This window comes from Nematolebias whitei, chromosome 9 (genome assembly GCF_014905685.2).
Source record: "Nematolebias whitei isolate Nwh7 chromosome 9, NemWhi1, whole genome shotgun sequence".
Classification (NCBI taxonomy): domain Eukaryota; kingdom Metazoa; phylum Chordata; class Actinopteri; order Cyprinodontiformes; family Rivulidae; genus Nematolebias; species Nematolebias whitei.
Window position 1 is genome coordinate 13,667,901 of NC_056506.1, and position 23,371 is coordinate 13,691,271.

At 42.9% G+C, this 23,371-nt stretch overlaps 1 protein-coding gene across 1 annotated transcript in view; it reads left to right on the forward strand.

The window, feature by feature from the left end:
* LOC119414954 (sodium channel protein type 4 subunit alpha B-like) overlaps positions 1–18,019 on the forward strand; it is a 326,309-nt gene extending 308,290 nt beyond the window's left edge. The window contains exons 20-26 of the mRNA XM_037682070.1: positions 185–307; positions 473–745; positions 2,838–2,891; positions 2,968–3,109; positions 3,285–3,385; positions 3,584–3,854; positions 16,785–18,019. Of these exons, the coding sequence (XP_037537998.1) occupies positions 185–307; positions 473–745; positions 2,838–2,891; positions 2,968–3,109; positions 3,285–3,385; positions 3,584–3,854; positions 16,785–18,019 (2,199 nt within the window). The remainder of the gene's footprint in view (positions 1–184; positions 308–472; positions 746–2,837; positions 2,892–2,967; positions 3,110–3,284; positions 3,386–3,583; positions 3,855–16,784) is intronic.
* Positions 18,020–23,371: the final 5,352 nt, after the last annotated feature.

Here is a 23,371-nt window from a genome sequence, read left to right on the forward strand (position 1 = left end):
ATACAAAGTATATAACTATACCTTATCAGATTGATTGGATGTGTTTGTAACTGCAATGTCCAACATGGTTTATAAAACCTCTTAAAACTGTTTTCAAAATAATTGTTTTTGTTATTCTTGTGTATTTATTTGTGATGATTTTGCTCTGTATGCTGTTTTCATAAACATCCTGTATTCTGTTCAGGTGTCCCTGATAAGTCTGGTAGCAAGTTCCCTTGGATATTCAGACTTCTCTGCCATCAAGTCCCTGAGGACCCTCCGGGCTTTGAGACCACTCAGAGCTCTATCCAGATTTGAAGGCATGAGGGTGAGAAATTGTAAAAATGTAGAAATGAAAGCAAGAAGTGGGTAAAGATAATGGATGGATGGCTGATTTCTTTACAAACATTATGAAATATTCAGCTCATCTCAGTTGTCTGAGTGAGTCAGAGACAAACTGTGCAGGACACGTTCCTCATTTGTGTCTCCTCAGGTGGTTGTGAATGCGCTCATTGGAGCCATCCCTTCCATCATGAATGTGCTGCTCGTGTGTCTCATCTTCTGGCTCATCTTCAGCATCATGGGAGTCAACCTGTTCGCCGGCAAGTTTGGGAAATGTGTGAACAAAACAGGCTTCATCCACAGCATCTCTGTGGTCAACAACAAGTCTGACTGTCTCGCCATGAATGACACTCAGTTTTTCTGGACAAAGGTCAAGGTCAACTTTGACAATGTTGGACTTGGCTACCTTTCCCTCCTGCAGGTGGTAAGTTACTGTCACCTGAAAAGTTCACTTTTTTTCTTTCAGATGGAAGTGTTCATTAAAAGAACTGTAGCTGTCAGGAAAAGAGTTTGTTCACAGACACGCTTTCTTACTAGAGAAAACTTATTATTATTAAATTATTATTATAATTATCATTATCATTATTGGCTGAATTTCATAATCTAGTGTTCCCCAACGCCCTGGCTCTTTTTGTCCCCCATCGTGGAACGAAAAAGGGGAATTTAAAATGCCCCATGTCCATCCGTCTGTCCATGTTATGTGCATGTTAACATAAAAATAAGTGAGATTACAACTTCCATTTTGGTGTATGGCTGCATTTCGGAATAAGAAAGGTCTCTATCAAAAATTCAGTTGCCAAGTCAAAATCCAAGATGGCCGCTACCATACATAAACTAGCCGCCCTGATCATTTGATGAAACTGTTTTCTAGTTTTTATATTGCTTAAAAGTATAGTTTCCTTCAAATGATTTGGATGGCCCCTGGGTGGTCACATATTAATCAAAAGCCACCAGTGGCCACCAGTGGCCACCAGTGGCCACCCCGACCCCCACCCACCCCCACCCCACCCACTCACCCACCCTGACTCCAACACTGCACCTGGTGGTGGATAAAATTGCTCTTACCACTTGTCAGGATCAGTCACTGTGCGCTACTTTGTGCTACAAAAAAAAAGGAGGGAAGAAAGGAAGGAAGGAAGGAAGGAAAGAAGGAAGGAAGGAAAACAAGAATGAAGGAAGAAAAGAAAATAGGAAAACAGAACGGAACTGTTCAAGACGGGAGCTGGCTGCGGACCACCGGATCCGGAAACCCCCTCCAGCCCACGTCTTTACCCCCGGCTCGAACCTCCCTCAGAAGTGGCAACTATACTAATCAATAAATCAAGGAAACGTCAATTAAGTTTTATCAATTATATTAGAAAAGGCAGGAAAATATTACATTTTACAGCGTTGGATTCTCCGATCTGTGACGTTCACAGACCCGGAAGAAGAGCCCCGATATCTCGTGTCATTACTCATTTATAGGGTCCTAGACTCCACCTTCGCAGAAGGAGAGCTCAACCTATCAGTGTATGAGGGGGCGTGACTAAGTGTGATCTCAGTAGATCTTATGTGGACTGACGTGTTAGGAAATATGAGACGGTGCTTCAAAAGCCTCCTACGTGATGTAGCAAGCAGATTAAGCTATTTCTTAACTGATATTGAATCCCAGGGAGACTCTCTTTAGAGTGGCTGGCCCAGTTTAACCCAGTCAGAACCGGGTTATAATTTCATTATAATCCCGTCTATGAGCAGATCAAAACCATAGGACCAGTCCAAAAATATCTTAACAGAACGAAGGAAGGAAAGAAAATAGAATAACAGGAATGAAGGAAAACAGGACGAAAGGAAATAAAACAGGAAAACAGGAAGGAAGGAAGGAAAACAGGAAGGAAGGAAAGAAAAAACAGGAAGGAAGGAAAGAAGGAAGGAAGGAAAACAAAAGAAGGAAGGAATACAAGAAGGAAGGCAGGAAGGAAAACAAAAGAAGGAAGGAATACAAGAAGGAAGGCAGGAAGGAAAACAGGAAAGAATGAAAGAAAACAGGAAGGAAGGAAGGAAGGAAGGAAAGTAAACAGGAAGGAAAACTACCTTTATTCAATAACTACAAATTTGTCAGTGACAGAGGTGTTATATAATCCTGCTGGTAGGCTCCAGGGCTAAGTGGTCCTGTAGGCCCTTCCCCCAACCTTGTCAACCCCCCACCCCCCCAAACACACACCAAATATCATCATCATCTGTCTGTACAAACACTAATAATCCTAGCAGATTACCACAAAAGAATAATGTTAAGGTTTTAATTTGTCAAACTGGCTGACTAAAAACATGCAGTTTTAATATCTTTTGTACTTTTAAACATCATCTGTTTGAACATTAAGTTATAAAAAGGCAAAATCGCCCTTTAAGTCTGGAGTCTTAGGAGCTTTATCACTTTAAACACATGCTGACCAGTGAGCATTCACATCATGAGGGTTGTCGTGTTGTTGATGAACTGTGCTGACAACAACAAGCTGTGAGGTTCTCTCCTGTTTTTTTAGGCAACATTCAAAGGATGGATGGAAATAATGAACGCAGCAGTTGATTCAAGAGGAGTGAGTATGGTTAATCTTGGTTCCACAACAAGAATGTTTTGTAACAACTAACAAACTAATGAAAACTTGTTCCCAGGTGGAGGAACAACCCAGCCGAGAGATAAACCTCTACATGTACCTCTACTTTGTTGTCTTCATCATCTTTGGCTCCTTCTTTACCCTGAATCTCTTCATTGGTGTTATCATCGACAATTTTAACCAGCAGAAAAGAAAGATAAGTATTTACAGGACACAGATCAGCTCTGGATCATATCATGTTTACAAACTCTCATAAGCATTACTTGTTAAATTAATTTATAGCTGGAAAACAGTTTATCAGTCCTCTGTTTGTATTTCAAAAATGTGAAAATTTGTGTGATTAATGTGTGGTAATTTCTTTGTTTTTATAATTAGGTGGACAGGATATTTTTATGACTGAAGAACAGAAAAAGTATTATAACGCCATGAAAAAGCTGGGAACCAAGAAACCTCAAAAGCCAATACCAAGGCCTGCGGTAAAGTAAAACAAATCACAAATATATTTTTCAGATAATGACACTTTGTGAAATGGTTCATATTTATGTATACAGTGTGTTTAGAATGGCTCACTTGTTGATTTTTGTTAATTATCATTAACACAAATGCTGTTTTCAACCAATCTGGTTTGATTTTCCAAAAATACTTCTGTAACATCATGTGTATTTGTATCATAGAATGTTCTCCAAGCCTTCTTCTTTGATCTGGTGTCCAAGCAAGCCTTCGACATCATGATCATGATGCTCATCATCGTCAACATGGTGACCATGATGGTGGAAACAGATGAGCAGTCGGAGCGAATGGAATTCATCCTCAACATGATCAACCTGGTTTTCATCGTCATCTTCACCACCGAATGCCTGATCAAGATCTTCGCCCTCCGATGTTATTTCTTCACCATCGCTTGGAACATTTTTGACTTTGTGGTGATCATTCTGTCTATAGTGGGTAAGAATCAGCTCACAGCAAATAAAAATCAGTTCTTGCTTTGTTGTCCCTCGTCACAGAGCAAAGAGGGGAGAATGGAAGTACCCTCCATCTGCCCATCTGTTTGTGCATCTTGTGAGCATGATGACTTGAAAAATATCCATCCATCCATCCATTCATCCATTATCTTCCGCTTATTCCGAAGTTGGGTCACAGGGGCAGCAGCTTGAGCAGGGAGGCCCAGACATCTCTTTCCACAGCCACCTCTTCCAGCTCTTCCGGGAGGATTCCAAGGCGTTCCCAGGCCAACCGAGAGACATAGTCTCTCCAGCGTGTTCTGGGTCTTCCCCGGGGTCTCCTCCCTGTTGGACATGCCCGAAGCACCTCTCTATGGAGGCGCCCAGGGGGCATTCTTACCAGATGTTCTAACCATAGGTTAGAGTAGGAACGTAGAGCAACCAGTAAACAAAGAGTTCTATTTCATATAGGCTTCGCCCTTTAAGGCTGTCGCTGATGGTTTATCCCGTTATGCGCAGCATAAGCACTGAAAAAAATTAGTCCACGCCCACCTGCTGTGTGGGCCCCACCCGGTCCGTATAAATTACGTTAAGAGCGGGAATTCGGCTCCCAAAATAGCTTTTTTCTTCAGCCATTTAGGAGCCAGTGAGGCCCGACGCTTAAAGGGCTACGCCTATATTCATAGAATCTGGGGTTACAGTACGTAACCCACGTTCTATTTCATATAGGCTTCGCCCTTTAAGGCTGTCGCTGATGGTTTAAGGGCGAAGCGGATGTGGTCCTCGCCTCACTGGGTCCATTCGAACACAGTAAGAAGCGGAAGCTTGCCCAAAAAGCGTCTTGTCACTCAGCTCCCCGTGTGCATAAACTACGCATCGCGTAATTATGTGCCATGCACAGACGCATGTTGTGTAACTATGCGTTCTGACAAACATGAATACCCCGGAAAAACTTTCAACGGGAAGAAGAAGTTGAAAAGAGGGGGGGGGGGGGCATGAACCAACTGGTTCATGGCTGAACAGTATAAACAGATTAATGTCCATGAATTGATCAATAATCAAATGAACTGATTGTTAACAATAATCATGAACTGATTAGTGACAATAGAACCAAAATCACAGACACGACTGTGACTGAAAACAACATCTCACACTGTAATGCATGCAGACAGAAGTGAGCTTAAACAGAGTTCCATGAGAACAACAATATTCATTCTGTTAGGGCACTAAGGACAGAATGTGTCATGGAACGAGCCGTTACATCACGTAGGTAAAAGCGAATAAATGAGCAGGGTGTTGACCATGCAGCCGCAGTGCAAATGTCCTGCATTGACATACCATTATGCAGAGCAGTCGAAGATGCGATACCCCTGGTCGAGTGTGCTTAGAGGTTGACAGGAGGCCCTAAATCTGATGCTCTGTAGGCTTCAGAAAAAGGCCTCACACAGCCAGTGTGACAAGCGCTGGATGGATAACGGCGACCTGCAGAAGCATCTCTATAATGCACAAACAATTGTTGAATTTGAACGCATTGCAGCTGTGCGCGTTACGTAACACGTCAACGCCTGCACCGGGCAGAGAAGATGAACAGATGCTTCCCCTTCTGATCTGTGGGGGGGAAAAGACCCCTCCAACGACATCACTCTTGATTTAAAAGAGCTCGTGATGTTTTAGGCATAAAAGCTGGGTTGGTCTTAAAACAGCTGAGCTGCCCGTCAGCCTAATTCTAAGGCATGACGAAACAACAGAGAGGGCAGATAATTACTTACCCTCTTAGCGGGTGTTAAAGCCAGCAGCAGGGCTGTTTAAAGAGACAAGAATTTAAATGAAAACTGATCCAGAGGCTCAGTTGAAGCTTTGATCAGGGCTCGCAGGACCAGCGTTAAATCCCACTGTGGAACAAGTGGGCATGAAACAGGCCTACATCTCTGTACACCTTTAGAAACCGCTTCATCAGCGGGTGATTAAAAGCTGTTCTGTCTCCAAACCCTTTGTGGCAGGAAGAGATGGTTGCAACGTACGTTAAAGCGTACTGAAAGCCAACTCCCTATCCATCAGGTGTTGTAGAAAAACAACACGCTGCCTAAAAGGCATGAAGTGGTCTCTAAACCTTCTCTGTACACCAGCGCTGAAAAGCCGTACCCTTGATGTGTACAGAACTGTGGTAGATGCAGCACGTGAATCTTGAATTGTGCACACTATCTCCTGAGGGAGACCCATCCTCTAAGTGGGACCGCTCAGCGGTCAAACCCACCGGTGTTGACCTATTTCTGGGTAACTCTTGGTCGCTCCTCCTGCCTGAAGGAGAGCATCCTTCCTCCACGACAGTTCCACGGCGACCCCACAACAGACGTTGCAGGCCTGGGAACCATAGTGCGTTCACACGCCGGAAGCCACCAGGAGAGCTGTCAATCCCTCCTCCTGAACTCGGTTCATGGACCGTAAAAAACAGAGGAGGTGAGGGAAAAGAAACGCGTAAAAAGCGTTTTGGGCCACCGACTGTGAGCAAATGCGTCCCCCCCAGCGATGGATCGTCTCGCGGGCTCAGGGAAAAAACCGTAGTTGACATTGCGTGTTCTTCTCGCGTCGCAAACAGGTCCACAGCTGCTTGCCAACTTCTGCTGTGTCTGAAAAACATCAGATCCGGATGGAGGATCCGGTCCACATAACGTGGGCCGCCCTTGGACGTCACATCAGCCCCTCTGTTCAGAACATCGGATATGTAAACCGCTCTAATAAAAGCAGGTTTGATGAACCCAACTCAGTAGCTTCCGCGCAATGTGTAACATCTGGGCTGAACGCACACCCCCCTGGCGGTTTATGTACGCAGCAGTCACCATGTTGTCTGTGTGAATCAACACGTGTTGATTCTGTAGCACGGGAGCAAAATGTTGAATCACATTCAGCACTGTGCGACACTCCAAAACATTGATGTGGGCTGATGTGCGGTGGGGCCACAGCGCCCCTACTGCTTGAGATAGGCATGTTCCCCCCCCCCAACCTGACAGAGACGCGTCCGTGAAGACTGACACGTGACGTGGGTCTGCTGACGGGGACTCCCTCTGACAGAGCCAGGGTGTTTCCCCAGTGTCGGAGGTCTGCTCCCATGGAGGGAGGGACAGTGATCATCCGTCTCTTTTGTTTTACTGGATCCACACGCAGACGCGTAAACCACCTCTGGAGGCGTCTCATGTGTAACAAACCCAGCGGGACCACTGTGTGAGCTGATGACGTCATTCCCAACAGCTTCATGACGGAGACAGCTGTTACCACTTTGCCAGGTCTTACGTGGCGTAATTGGTTTTTAGAGTGTCGATTCTTGTTTGTGATAAACGAGCCGTCATGGTAATTGAGTTTAATTCCACTCCCAGATAACAATTATCTGGGCCGGGAAAATCGAGCTCTTCTTCCAGTTATGGCGAAGCCCAGATTTAGCAGGTGTGATGCTAACACCCGAGCCTGTATCAATGCTTCCTGTCTGGAGTGAGACAGGGGCAGCAGGTCGTCCAGGTAAAACAAAACTCTCATCCCTGCTTGTGCAGTGGATGCAGGGCTGTCTCCACACACTTTGAGAACGTACGAGGCGCGAGGGAGTACCCAAAAAAGGCAACCTGTTGTACTGGTACTTCATCCCTTGAAAGGCGAAACGCAGAAATTTTCTGTGTTTTGGGATGATTGGTGTGTGAAAATAGGCATCTTTTAAAACGATGGAGACAAACCAGTCGTTTTCCTGGATGTTGTCCAACAGCTGTCTGTTCATCAACATGTGAAAAGATCTGTTCATGATCGCTTTGTTGAAGGCTGACAGATCCAGGATCGGTCTCATCCCTCCGGTCCTTTTGGGGACCAGGAAGTAGCGTGAGTAAAACCCTGTGTTTTCCTCCTCGTTGGGAACTCTTGAGATTACACCTTTTATCAGAAGCTCTTGGACTTCTGCATTTAAGGCTGAGACTTGGTCTGGTGATGACAGGACCGTCTCTATAACTCCTCCGAACGGAGGGGGTCGGGTTGCAAACTGCAGCGTGTAACCCTTGCATAACACTCTGTCCATCCATCTGTCCGGTGAGCATGTTTTTAACCACTCTGCGTGACGTTCGTGGAGTGGACGTGCGTTTAAATGATGTGCCGTGTTTTGAACGGATGTCATCCAAACCTCCGCCTCGACCGCCGTCATGCGTCGCGGAAATGTTTTCCGCGTGACCCAAGGTGAGGCTTTCTCGAAAGGGCTGTTCTGCGCGCGCCCGTGCGCTGTGACTGGATCGCGGACCAACCTTCATGTCCGGGCGGGGCGGTGTGTGCTGAGGCGAGGCGTGTGCCAGCTGATGACGTCGTGAGGCTGCACGTTTAACGTCGCTGTGCGAACGTTGAGAGGTGGAGGGCGTGACGTCATCAACGCCGTGCTGTCGAAGTGAAGGTTGTGAGCCTCGCGGGAGCGCACGTTTCCTCTGGAGGGACGCGCGCCGCTCTCGCTGAGGGCGGGGCCCGTCATTGGATTCATTCAGCTGTCTCACGCTTATGCCGCCGTGAGCTGCTGATCGCTGAGACGCGGTGGATGACGGCCACTCGCGTTCATTCAGGAGAGGCGTGTGTTGTTTTCGCTGAGAGCAGGGACCTCCACCGGACCCGGCCTGCGGTCCCACATTTATCCCGATGTGGGCCGGTGAGCGCCGGGCAGCTGTGCGTGCATCATCGACACAGTGCCGTTTGGATGGAGGCTGCTTGTCTCGCTCGGGAGCGCGTTAACACCGTTGGGAGGTGATCGTGCGGGTCTGATTGACAACAAGTTATTTCGCTTACCGTGGTGTCACGTGAGCGTCTGGGCATGTGAAGGAGCGGCGGTGGATTTAAAAAACCTTTATTTAAGGACACCGGCTCTTATGAGTGGAGGATGTGTGTGTAGCGGCTGTGAGCTCATCCGAGCTTACAGACTGGCTAAAAACAGGCATTTTGATCTTTGAAAAATAATTTATTCAATTCCTGTGTCATTTATACACACATCCTCCGCAGACCGTCATTTCTTAAAACTTCTCCCCCGTGAGCCCTGCGGTTTGTTTGCTCCGAGCGCCGTCTGCAGGCGATCTCTGGGGAAAACGCTGAAGTGCAGGCTGCCGGACTGAGGAGGGGTGGTCTCTGGCGGGCGGGGCTGGTGGTGGAGCTGGGCGAGACGAAGCTGCTGCTGCCGTGGAGCGTCGATGTTTCTGCCTCTGCTTTCGACGATCTCTCCAGCGGGCTGGAGGACGGAATGAGCCGCGCGGCTTGATGAGATGGCGTACAGCTTCCGACGTCTCCTCCGACTGCTTCGAATTCGTCAGCATGGACGTCAAGCTGCTTCCGAACAGCGCGTCCGATGAGATGGGGCCCTCCATCCGGTCTTGTGCAGCTTTTCCGGCAGCAATGGAGAGTGACGGAGCCAGATGGAACGTTGGATTACCGTCATCCATGCTACAATCCTCGACAGGCAAACCGAGGGAGCGGCGCACATGTTGAGGATGGCGTCTGCCGATTACACAGGGAGCTCTTTGTCTCCTCCGGCAGGTCTGAGGTCTCCAGCCTTTTCGACATGCTAAATGCTAGCAGCGCATGTTGTTGCTAACTGCGGTTGCCTGAAAACACGTCGGTGGGCTCGATTGGAGAGCTTTGGTCGCCGTCTGGTTCCTCCGGAGGGACGGGACGCTGCTCCGACCTGGACAGCTTCGCTCCGGAAGCTTCCGCGAGGCTTGGCTCCAGGGGAGGGAACCGAGGAATAGCGTCAGTTGCCTTACAGAAGGAGTTCTTTGTCTCCAAGGCAGGTCTGCGGCCTTCAGTCCCTTGGACATGCTATATGCTAGCAGCGCACGTTGTTGCTAACTGCGGCTGCCTGGAAAAACACGTCAGTGAAAAATAACCTTTCCGCCGATCATCCGAACTGGCGGGAAAAGGCGAGGGACGTAGAAAAAAGGGGTCCCTTCATGTCAGCCTCCTCCCGGGTTCCGCCGGGCAACCCCTGAGGGCGCTGTCGGCCGGGAGCGGTGTGATCGCCGATGCGAAACGAGGTGGGATGGGGTGAGCATTCACTCAGCCCCCCTCCACCTACACTACGCTCCTCGGGAGGGAATGAGCAGCGGGGGCTGCAGCTGAGCACACCTTGCCCCGGAGGAACCATCCGGTTCGCCCCGAGGGTCGGCGATAAGAGGAAAAACACAAGATGGCGTTGTCCAGCGTGTAATGACCTGTCACTGGGAAATGTTCCCCGACGCTTACCTTGGAATAAGACTGCTGTCATCTTCTCCTCGGGGAGGAGAACTCACCGGACGACCGGAGGTCGACTGCCGGGCCAAGCATCTTCCGCAAAGGTTGGTCATTTACACAATTTATCTTCTTTGTTCTTCTGACAGTGCTATATTAGCTCGCTGAAGAAAAAATGGGAGCCGAATTCCCGCTCTTAACGTAATTTATACGGACCGGGTGGGGCCCACACAGCAGGTGGGCGTGGACTAATTTTTTTCAGTGCTTATGCTGCGCATAACGGGATAAACCATCAGCGACAGCCTTAAAGGGCTACGCCTATATTCATAGAATCTGGGGTTACAGTACGTAACCAACGTTTTGCCTCACAGCTCAGTTCTCTCTTCACCACAATGGACCGGTACAGAGTCCGCAATACTGCAGATACTGCACCAATCCGTCTGTCAATCTCACGCTCCATTCTTCCCTCACTCGTGAACAAAACCCCGAGATACTTGAACTCCTCCACTTGAGGCAGAACCTCACCTTTGACCTGAAGAGAGAAATCCACCCTTTTCCGGTTGAGGACCATGGCCTCAAATTTGGAGGTGCTGATTCTTATCCCAGCCACTTTACACTCGGCTGCAAACCACTCCAGTGAGAGCTAGAGATCATGGCACGATGATGCCAACAGGACCACATCATCTGCAAAGAGCAGAGATGGAATCCCGAGGCCACCGAACCGGAAACCCTCCGCCAGCTGGCTGCACCGAGAAATTCTGTCCATAAAAGTTATGAACAGAATTGTGACAATGGGCAGCCCTGGCGGAGTCCAACTTCCACCCTGAAGGGGTCTGACTTACTGCCGGCAATGTGAACCAAACTCTTGCTCTGTTTGTATAGGGACTGAACAGCCCGTAACAACGGGCCTCCAATCCCATACTTACGGAGCACCCCACACAGTGTACCCCGAGGAACATGGTTGAATGCCTTCTCCAAGTCCACAAAACACATGTAGACTGGATGGGCAAACTCCCATGACCCCTCAAGGACCCTAGTGAGGGTAAAGAGCTGATCCAGTGTTCCACGGCCAGGACAGAACCCATATTGTTCCTCCTGGATTTGAGGTTCAACCAACTATCAGACTTGCTTCTCCAGTACCCCTGAATAGACCTTACCAGGGAGGCTAAGAAGAGTGATGCCCCTATAATTGGAGCACACCCTCCAGTCTCCCTTTTTGAAGAGGGGAACCACCACCCCAGTCTGCCAGTCCAGTGGCACTGCCCCCGATGTCCACGCAACATTGCAAAGGCGTGTCAGCCAAGACAGCCCCACTACATCCAGAGTCTTAAGGAAATCAGGGTGAATCTCATCCACTCCCGGAGCCATGAAATATTTATATACATAAATCTTGAGGGCTGGATAACTTGGAAAATAAGCAACATGCCAACATCCATTTCTGTGTGTACTGTAGCTAGATCTGTGTAGAAAAAGGTCACCATCAAAAATTGGGTTGACAAATCAAAATCAAAGATGGCCACCGCCATACATTCACTCAACTTATACATTCACTTCAAACTCAGGTCCTCTACCAGAGACCTGGGTTCTGAGGGTTCTGTTCAGCATCTTAGTTGTTCCTAGGACTGGGCTCTTCTGGACAGAGATCTCTGAGGTTATTCCTGGGATCTGTTGGAGCCACTCATCCAGTTCCTCTTTTAGCTCTTGATATTTCTCCAGTTCTTCTTTCTTCCTGATGTTACAGTCACTTGGGATTGCTACATCTACCACCACTGCCTTCTTCTCTTCAGTGGCGGTTCTAGACCAGTTGTACTGGTGGGGCCTAGCTGGGGCCAGAGGTTTTGTCAGAGGGGCACGTTCATCTCAGAGAAAAAGACAGATTCGAAATCTTACTTGACTTTTTTGTTTTTTTAAAGCAGTGATTAACCATTGCAACCAAAGAAAATGGTTAAAAAAAATCAAATGAGAAAAATATAAAACATTTTCCAGACAGTATTTGTATTGACTGAAGAAAATATATTAATAAGCAAATAAAATGATAATGAAAATAACTGTTAAGTGAAGTCTTGGTTCAGTTTCTCAGTCCAAAATTATATAACAACATTGGCTGCCCTACTATCACAGCAACTGTATTCTGCGATTTTGATGATTTCTGGCAAACCGATCAACAAATGAGTCAAGATTCAATGCCTTTGCCCTCCTCGACTCAATGCTCAGTACACCCAGATTGCTTAGTCTCTCATCGTTCATGGTGGATCTGAGGTATGTTTTCACAAGCTTTAAGGTAGAAAAACTCCGTTCACAAGATGCAGTACTCACTGGGATCGCAACTGCTATTTTACAGAGTCTGTAGAGCTCTAAAAACACTTCTTTATATGGCTCGATGAACTGTACTAGCTCTACTGTACTAGTGGGTCTCTGCATCCCAGTCTGAATTTTTCTGTCTAAAATCCTTCTGAACTGATGTAGTTCATGCCCCAGGTCATCAATACTTGAATCATATAACTGAGCAAATGAAAACAGAGCAGTCTCTTTCAGGAATGCATCTTTTTGGGGATTTAGAGCATAGATGCTGTTCATCATATCACAGTTTCTCCTAGAAAATCGTCTTTCAAGCTCACTGAGCATTAGATCAATGACAGGGTAGAAAAAGTTTGTACGAAACCTGTCTTTATCTTGTTCTGACTCTCTCTGCCCAACAGTGGTCAGTACACAGTGCTCGCTGAGTTTAGAGCTTAGTGTTTTTTGGCGTTTTGCAGCTGGTGGTGTTGAATCACACTGCCCAAAAATATTCAACACTTCATCCCACACATGATCAAAAAATGACTCCTGCCTGAAATCTCTCAATGTCTGAACTAAAGCTTCAACTAAATCCACAGCTTTTGAAATGTCAAGTGTTGAAGACTGTAGCATATCAGACAGAAGTTTTGTTTCTCCAAACACTTTACGGAGTGTAACAAGATGCACTATAAATTCAAGATTTATCTGTGCCAGCAGACCTCTTGCCTGAACAGATCTTTCACCATTATGTTCTCGGGCAATTTCTTGCAGTAGTCGCTTAAGGGCAGGCAGTCTATCCATGATGTTACGCAGAGCTATAAATCGACATGCTCAACGAGTGTCACTTAAACGCTGGAGCTCTCTTGGTGCACCTTCGTACATCTCTCTTTGTATAGCTAGCCATTTAGGATGGACAGCTGATCCAGATGTGAACACATACAGTTTTTCTAGTAAGTAGAAAAACTCCTCTACCTCTGGGACAGCTTTGACTGTATCTACTAAAACTAGATTTAGACAGTGGGCAGTGCAATGGATGTAAAAAGCGTATTTTGCATCCTCTTTGATCCTCACATGTACCCCAGAATGCTTACCGCTCATAACAGAGGCACCATCATAAGCTTGGCCTACAAGATTTGTTTTGTACTCCAGACAATGTTTTTCCAGTATGTGGATTATTTTCTCACTAAGCCCTGCTGCATCAAGCTTCTCTGCAGACTCAAAATGTAGAAAACTTTCCTGGATAGCTCCATTGTAGTAGTACCTTAGTACAAGAGAGATCTGTTCCTTTTTCTTTACATCTTTTGTTTCGTCTGCTATGATGCTGAAAACCTCACTGTTTTTCACTTCTTCTGTAATTTCAGTTCGAACCATGTCTGCTAAACAATCCAGAACCTCATTCTGAATGATTTTGCTTGTATACTTTGCATTATGAATGGAAGTCAACCGTTTTTTAATAGCTTTGTCGTGGTTAGCAATTGTTTCCAAAATTGCCTTGAAGTTCCCTTTATTGTCTGAGTCTGCAGACTCATTATGCCCTCTTTGAGCTAAATTTTGAGTGGCAGTAAGTAAAAGCACTTCCCCTATTGTTTTTATATATTCACGATTTTCTTTAACCTGTCTGTTGTGCTCCTTGTTTAAGACATTGACCAGTGTTGCATTAGCTGCTGCAGCTTTCTGATAGTCCCTCCATGTAACCATGGCTTGTTTATGGCGCTCAGACCTCGCATGCAATGCAAACCCCGCCTCTTTGTAAGATGCATTCTTCCAGTTTTTAAAACCAACTGGGGAATCAAACACAGTGTCTGGGCTGTTGGGAGGGCTAAAATGTCTGCAAGCGTAACAATACGCAGAGTCCAAGTGTTGTGAATATTCAAGCCAGGGATGAATGTGATACCAAGCTGCTTTGAAGCTCCTCCTTCTGTCCCCCATCAAGGTTCTTGGAAACAACTTTAGGTCTGGCTGCATCGCTGGATCTTCTTTACATTTGCTGATGTCTGTGGAGAAAGCCAAACAGAAAAAATGTAAATTAACATATAATCTGCATGGACACTGCATATAAACTGCAAAGCGCGCACACACACACGCACACACACACATACATCACAAACCTGATGGTCCAGTGCTTGTGGATACACAAATATTCTCTGTCTGTGTCTCACATGCTGCTTGTATCTCAGTCTCAGCTGTCTCAATTTCAGGATCTTCACCTGTCTCTCTTTCTGTCCCTGTGCCCTCTCGTTGAAAACCAGTGTCTTCCAAGTCCTCTGGCTCTGTGGGGCTCTCAACTTGCTTTTCTTCAGCTCTCTCAACACCTCCATCATCTGTCTCTGTCTCAATGTCTGCCTCACTGTTATTTGTCTTTCTTGTGCAGAAATAAGATGTAATGTCCTTCTTTCTCTTCATTTTGAACTATAGGCAAACATGCATGGAGAGGAAAATACAACACTTCAGCAACTATGAATATTTTTTAACATAAGTTAGCTTGGTTGTGTGTTGTGGTACGTTAACTAGCGTTAGCTAGAAGCATGCAACATAAACGCCTGGTCTGATAGGCTGCTATTATAATTCATAGCCAACATCATTTCTTGACAAGAATTGTTACCTTGTATTGTTCGTAGTGGTAATCGTGGATGACGGTCGGTAACTTACTTCCCGCTCTTCTTTTTAAACGGATATCTGCCGTTCGCAGTGGTGCAATGCACTAAAAGGTCCGACTAGAATGTTGTGCCATGAGAATTGGTTCCGCTTCTTGCTCGGAGGGCGGGCCACAGGTAGGGCCAGGCTCCGTGTTACAGGGGCACTGGCCCTTGTTGGCCCCACCCCAGAACCGCCACAGCTTCTCTTGCTTGCTGACCACCACAATGTCCAGTTGGTTAGCCATCACCTGTTTGTCTGTCTGGATCTGGTAGTCCCACAGTATCTTAGCCCTTCTATTCTCTTCCACCCTTAGTGGAGTCTCCCACCTTGGCTGTGGTACATCCATTCATTCAACCTTTATTTCTACAAGTTAGTCTCACTGAGTCACAAAGACTCATTTACAAAAGAGACCTGTTTTAGACAGACAACATATAAAGTACATTCTGCAGTCCATACTCAGCACAGATGTTCCCATATATTATTCCAGCCACTTGGTTATGGCGTTCCATGTTTGCTTTGCCTGCCTGGCTCTTATACCCATTATTGAACATTATGAACATTTATTATACAGGTCCTTCTCAAAAAATGAGCATATTGTGATAAAGGTCATTATTTTCCATAATGTAATGATAAAAATGAAACTTTCATATATTTCAGATTCATTGCACACCAACTGAAATATTTCAGGTCTTTAATTGTTTTAATACTGATGATTATGGCATACAGCTCATGAAAACCCAAAATGCCTGTCCCAAAAAATTAGCATATTTCATCCCACCAATGAAAGACAAGTGTTTTTAATACAAAAAACGCCAACCTTCAAATAATCATGTTCAGTTATGCACTCAATACTTGGTCGGGAATCCTTTTGCATGAATGACTGCTTCAATGCGGCGTGGCATGGAGGCAATCAGCCTGTGCCACTGCTGAGGTGTTATGGAGGCCCAGGATGCTTCGATAGCGGCCTTAAGCTCATCCAGAGTGTTGGGTCTTGCGTCTCTCAACTTTCTCTTCACAATATCCCACAGGTTCTCTATGGGGTTCAGGTCAATGCGGCACCTGTAGCCCATTTCCTGCACACGCCTGTGCATGGTGGCTCTGGATGTTTCTACTCCAGACTCAGTCCACTGCTTCCGCAGGTCCCCCAAGGTCTGGAATCGGCCCTTCTCCACAATCCTCCTCAGGGTCCGGTCACCTCTTCTCGTTGTGCAGCGTTTTCTGCCACACTTTTCCCTTCCCACAGACTTCCCACTGAGGTGCCTTGATACAGCACTCTGGGAACAGCCTATTCGTTCAGCAATTTCTTTCTGTGTCTTACCCTCTTGCTTGAGGGTGTCAGTGATGGCCTTCTGGACAGCAGTCAGGTCGGCAGTCTTACCCATGTTTGTGGTTTTGAGTAATGAACAAGGCTGGGAGTTTTTAAAAGCCTCAGGAATCTTTTGCAGGTGTTTAGAGTTACGTTGTTGATTCAGATGGTTAGGTTAATAGCTTGTTTAGAGAAACTTTTCATGATATGCTAATTTTTTGGGACAGGCATTTTGGGTTTTCATGAGCTGTATGCCATAATCATCAGTACTAAAACAATTAAAGACCTGACATATTTCAGTTGGTGTGCAATGAATCTGAAATATATGAAAGTTTCATTTTTATCATTACATTATGGAAAATAATGACCTTTATCACAATATGCTAATTTTTTGAGAAGAACCTGTAGAGATGTTAACTATTGATTCATTGTAAAGACGAACAATAAATCTAGAGTGATTAATATGTTTTCTTCTGGCTTTTTTTTCAGGGATTGTTCTTGCTGACATAATTGAGAAATATTTTGTTTCTCCAACCCTGTTTCGAGTCATCAGACTGGCAAGGATCGGACGTGTACTTCGACTTATACGTGCAGCCAAAGGAATACGGACTTTACTGTTTGCCTTAATGATGTCAATGCCGGCACTGTTCAACATTGGCCTCCTGCTTTTTCTCGTCATGTTCATCTATGCTATCTTTGGCATGGCAAACTTTGCCTATGTGAAAAAGCTAGAAGGAATTGATGACATGTTTAACTTTGAGACCTTTGGGAACAGTATAATCTGCCTTTTTCAGATAAGCACCTCAGCAGGCTGGGACAATCTCCTGAGCCCCATAATGTCCAACTCCCCCGAGGAGTGTGATGTTAACTTCATCAATACTGGCACTAATACTCGAGGAAACTGTGGCAACCCGTCGGTGGGCATAGCTTTCTTTGTCAGCTACATTATCATCTCCTTCCTCATTGTGGTGAACATGTACATAGCTATCATTCTGGAAAACTTCAGTGTTGCCACAGAGGAGAGCACAGAACCGCTGAGCGAGGATGACTTTGAGATGTTTTATGAGGTTTGGGAGAAGTTTGACTCTGAGGCCACACAGTTCATAGAGTTTTCCAAGCTGGAAAGATTTGCAGATGCTCTGTCTGAGCCACTGCGTATTGCAAAACCCAATAAGATCCATCTGATTTCCATGGACCTTCCTATGGTCAGTGGGGACAGGATCCACTGCCTGGACATTTTGTTTGCCTTCACAAAGCGCGTGCTGGGAGAGTCGGGTGATATGGACACCCTCAAACAGCAAATGGAGGAGAAGTTTATGACGACTAACCCCTCCAAAATTTCCCACGAGCCCATCACGTCCACCCTGCGTCACAAAATGGAGGAAGTAGCTGCGATTATTATTCAGAGGTGTTACAGGAGGCATCTGGTGTGCCGGCAAATGAAGCAGGCATCCTACCTTTACAGACAAATAAACTACGAAGTTGAAATTGATGTGGAGAACGCTCCGGAGACTGAGGGGCTGATCGCCTCCATGATACAGCACTATGGGCTTGTCGGGGTTGAGAATGAACAGATTGCAGAGGACACATTGTTGTCCTTGTCACCGTTTTATGACGCAGCGACCTGGGAAACCTCTCTGAGCCCTCCTGATCCTGGCAGATCAACGTCCAGAGGCTCTGAATCCCAGGAGCCGAGTGAAAACTACGAGGAGACTTTCCTTTGAAGCGTTTCAGAATGATCAAATTATTTTCATCTGTTTTGTTTACAGATATTAGAGAGTACTGATGAAAATAAGTTGTAGTCAAACCATTTTTTTATTATTTTATAAAGTGCAAAGTAAACATGCAATATATTTAGGTAGCAACCTCTGTCTCAGTAGAATAACGATTTGTAGATACACAGTGCATAACGTCTTTATGTTATGTAGTCATAGTCTTGAAGAGAGCAAGAGGAGGTTGTAAGATTAAACTTGTCCTCAGACCATCAGAACATTCAATACTAATTTCTTGAGGCAATTTATTTTTTTCCACTTTCATCGTTATTTTATGATTATCTGCCAATTTGAAATGTCTGTACTTTTGCATACTGATTAGCATAAACAGCATGGTTATGACATAAATAAAGAGCAAAAAAACTATATAAACCAACAATGAACATAATTTACATGTATGAGCCAAAATTATCCAACATAAACAGTAAGTAGGCACCGGAATCTGGTTTTCTGGTAACTAAAAATCAGTCAGTTTGAGAGCTTGAGCTCTGGGATGTTACTGGTTTTCCTCAAGTGATCTGATTATGTTGGGTTATTTTATTACATTTGTTTAGGATTAAGGTCAGCTCTTTAAAAAGATTGTATTGAAACAGCTACATGTTTTGACCCATTGAGATCAGTATTACAACAACTTTGCAGCTTATCTATCTTTTCATACGGGTCACAGTGTCCTTGTTAGGGAAGATTTTGCTTGTTTTTTCAGCCCCACCAAGCCTCAGATATTGTTTGGTCACTTGATATTTTAGACTCAGTGTAACACGATGAATAGCCTATAGTTGTTATACCGTTGATCCTACACATCATTGCATATCTCACTCCTATAAAGGGTTATATCGGTCATTTCTGACTGTGAACAGTTAAAATAAATCAGCCCATGATGAGAGGCAAACACTTTCATGAATGAATGGTTCTTCTTATTTTTTTTTTTATAAATCTTAGACCTTAATTAAAGGTTTAGATTGTCATTTGAATGTTTAAAAAACTACTGTATTTTTCATACATAAGGCGCACCGGATTATAAGGCGCATTAAGAGAAAAAAAACGAGTTTGTTTCTCGATTTTTGAGAAAATTAAAGGATGTTAAGTGCACCTTATAGTCTGAAAAATACGGTAGATCACTTCATCTCTGAATTAACCTCAAGTCCTGTACAAAACAGAATAATTTCCCTCAATATGGGGTGAATAATTAGAATTGATAAAAATGCACCTTTAACTCTTGCTAAGGCCACAAAATGTGCTTTATAATCTATGTCTCATGCACAGTCTGTCTCTTTTACAATCTCTCATTTACGTAAGTTTGATCTTTCTCTTTTATATCCAAAAAAGTTCAATCTGGTCCTCCGGACATTCAAAAAAAAAAAAAAAAAAAAGCAAAAAAATCTAGAAACGTTTCGTCTCTCATCCAAGAGACTTCCTCAGTCTGAGGTGTTGTTTTCAGCTCAGTCTCTTAAATCAGAAAACAGCACCTCCGACTGAGGAAGTCTCTTGGATGAGAGACGAAACGTTTCTAGATTTATTTGCTTTGCTTTTTTTTTTTTTTTTTTCCAGAGGACCAGACTGAACTTTTTTAGATTTTTCTACCTGGATTATTGAGCATGCATCAGGATATTTCTCTTTTATAATTTGTTTCCTTTACAATCTCTCTCATAAACTAACTAAATACAATTCGCCTAATACATAATCTGTCTCAAATATGATGTTGCATTTATAATCTCTTATTTATAATTTGTAATCAGTCTTAGTAACAATTTGTCTAATTTAAAATCTGTCTTATTTACATTCTATTCCATTTACAATCTGTCTCATGTGCAATCTGCCAAACTGTCAAATTTACGATTTATGTCTCATTTACAATCTGTCTCATTTAGTCTGTTTCATAAATGCTCTGTCTTATTTACAATCTGTCTTGGTTACAATCTGTCTCAATAACGATCTGTCTCATATATGACCTATTTCGTACATACGTATCAGTCTCATTTGCAATCTGTTTCATTTACGATGTCTTATTTATGATCTGTCCCATTATGCAATTTGTTTATATACAATTTGTCTCATTTACAACTGGTCTCATTTAGGATCTGTCTCATTTAGGATCTTTCTCGTATACAATCTGTCTCATTTACAGTCTGTCTCATGCACAGAGCCAAACATGTATTTTTAATTTAGTCTAATTTGCATCTTGTTTGATTTGAGAAAAAGCTGATGTCATTTTCACAGGAAAATGCAACAACAAACTTCCAAACATCATTATATCAACCAAACTACTGAGCTGTGACGTTCATAATAAATATTCATAAATATATTATAAATATATAAATATATACTTAGAAACATTCTGCAGTTTTTGTCCAGGTTTAGACCAAACAGAGCTGTCAGAGACAGGAAACGGCTAACAGACTACCAAATATTGTTTTACAGCTGCCCTTAGTTTAATAAACTTATGATTTTGTTGTATAAAAACAGTAACGAGAATCTATTCTAAACTTAACCAAAACACCTAAAAAATTGACATGTCAGTAAAAAAAACAACAACTGAGTAAACTAAGACACTTTTCAATAACTACAATTTGATTGAAAATGTATTTTGATGTTTGCAGCATTTTTTTTCTAAGCTACAAGCAAATTTAAAACATTACAAAAACAGTTTATTTAATATTATTGATGCACAATATGTTTTTGTAATAATCAGAGTATTTTTACTGTTGAACACACTGATGCAAGTGTTAGGATGTTATTTAAATTCCTTTTATAATAAAAAAAATTATGTCAGAGAAATAAAAACATATTTTATTTTTGTTTTTGATCACCCTATTCAATTTTAGCAACTTTGAATCATTATTTTTCAGCTACTCTCATGAAATTAGCCTAATTAGCAAGTTATTACTGATGCCAAACTTTCATTCAAAAGACAAATACTTTTCACATGTAATTTATTTAAAACCAGTCTGTGACAGAAAGATGAATGAATCCCAAAATAACAGAGCAAGCTTATGTTTAAAAATTTTAAGTTGTATTTTTTTTCCGAGCATATTTGGCTGATGACATATAATAATTTATGTTTACATAATTTTCAAACCTGGAGACAAATCTGCACATTTTGAATTAGATCAAGTTCTTTCATTTTAAATTTTCTATTTTTATAGAATTATGCATTCCTAAATACACAAATGTTCTAAATTAATTTATTTTTGCTTGCAAACTACATACTGTATAGCTAGTTAACTTTAGGAGTCAACAAATATTTTCTAGTATATTTCTTTTAAAAAACTATTTTTACCAAAGCTATTATTTTTCTGAAAATATCAGGTTTTAAAGACAAACTGAAACAATCTAAATAATTTATGTTAATGAAATAATGATCAATACATATTTTATATATCTAATTGAATATTTTATTATTTAATTTGTATATGAACAACAGATGTATTGTTTTCTATGCACCTTAAGCCGATCAAATTTATTTAAGGAGAAAGTTTTATATACATATTTAAGAGTAAACAATTGTCTTGTACTTTCATAAGAATCTAAAATGTTAAACAGTTCTAATAAATAAATCATATTACATGTTTGTTAAATGAAACAACCGTTTGTTCAATTTGAGAATGGCTGTACGCTGATGATCCCTGATTTATGTGCCTGACTAATTGTTTACGCGCACGTCTCTGAATCTCTGCAGACCATTTCATTTGTTGTGATATGGAGGAGCATGAGTACATGGCAAGTACAATGTTGTCACTGTCTGTGAAGAGCTTTAAGACAGAGTTGTGTGTAAAACTGATTTTTACCTACTTTTTGTAATGTATTTATATGAAAAGGCTACCTTAGTGACTCTTGATGGCCAGGGTGTGATCAGATTATCTAAATATTCCATTTTTATATGAAGGACTTTCCTTGTAGATTCTGCCATCCAGGATAAGGTAAATCCAACAAAAAGATTAAAAATAAAAAATAAAAAACCTCTGGACTTCTAGAAAATGTTCTACAAATCCAGTGTTTTTGTTTAGTAAATCTTGTGTTGGATGTTTGTATTGCATGAAGAGAACAGTTTTGTTTGATTGTTTTATTAAATTTTAATAAAAGTTTTTTTTTCATATTTGTGGGTTTCCCTTACTATGAATCACGTTGCATTTTGTTTTATTGATAAAAAAAAAAAAAAAAACTAAACACTTTACTGATGTTATGGGTAGGCCTGTCGCAATAAACAATAAATCAATTAATCGCATGACAAATTAAAATTATCAACCTCAATTTCATTTATCGACTTTATCATTTCTTCGTGTCTCTCTCTTTCTACTGAAGACACTGAAAAGGCTCAACTCAGGTGCTCTTCAATGACCCCTCCCTTTCTCTTTAAAATCCATTTAATCGCCCAAAGTCGCGTTTTTGGATCATTAAAAGCAGCTAAGCTGAGAAGCTAAGTTACGAGCTAAGCTAACAGGCCGACCTCGGGGAAAAAAACTCCATCTTGTCAAAACTACAACATTCACGATTGAAACCTGTGCTTTTGTCTAAAAAGTAGTTTTTCTCTGCAACAAGGAGCTGAGAACTTGTTTACTGATTTTTTATGAAAAGCTTTGTGTGAAAAATGCTATGCTAAATAGCTCAAGCCACACCAAGCGTCCGCCATTTTGAGAACCGAAAAACAGGAAGGAGAAACAGCCCAAGTCACATCAAGGGGCCTCCCTCCCATTTTTCTTTAAGAGACACGCTTCTCACTCCCTCACTATCCATCCTTCAGTTCAAACGGTCTTATACTGCCATCCAGTGGTCAAAAAGGTACTACACTCAAAACAAATTATCCAACATTTCTTCTTAAATTCGACAATAATTGCTAATTATTGTCAAATTTCAAACAATATTATCGTTTTATTGCAGTAATTTCTGAGACATTTTATCTCCCAGCAAAATTTGTTATCGTGACAGGCCTAGTTATGGGGGTAAAAAGCAGGGAATAAAATGTATTTTATGAATATATTATCAAGCAAACAATCTCAGGATCCAGACAGCTCCTAATAATGTCACCTGAAAGCAAATAATGTGAGTTGAAAAACCAGTGAGTGCAGTCTGTCACTCAAGCAAAGGCACCAATATGAAGATAAATTAGTCTCAAAAGTTGTTGCATAAGCATACAATAACATTTGTGTATCCATACAGTCATAATTAAATGTTTCTTCTTGTAGACAAAGTACAGGAAAAAATATTCCGATATTGGTTGCAGAGGGCGGCACGGTGGCTCAGTTGGTAGAGCTGTTGCCTCTCAGTGAGAAGGTTGCTGGATCAAATCCCAGTCAGGGGCATGCGTGG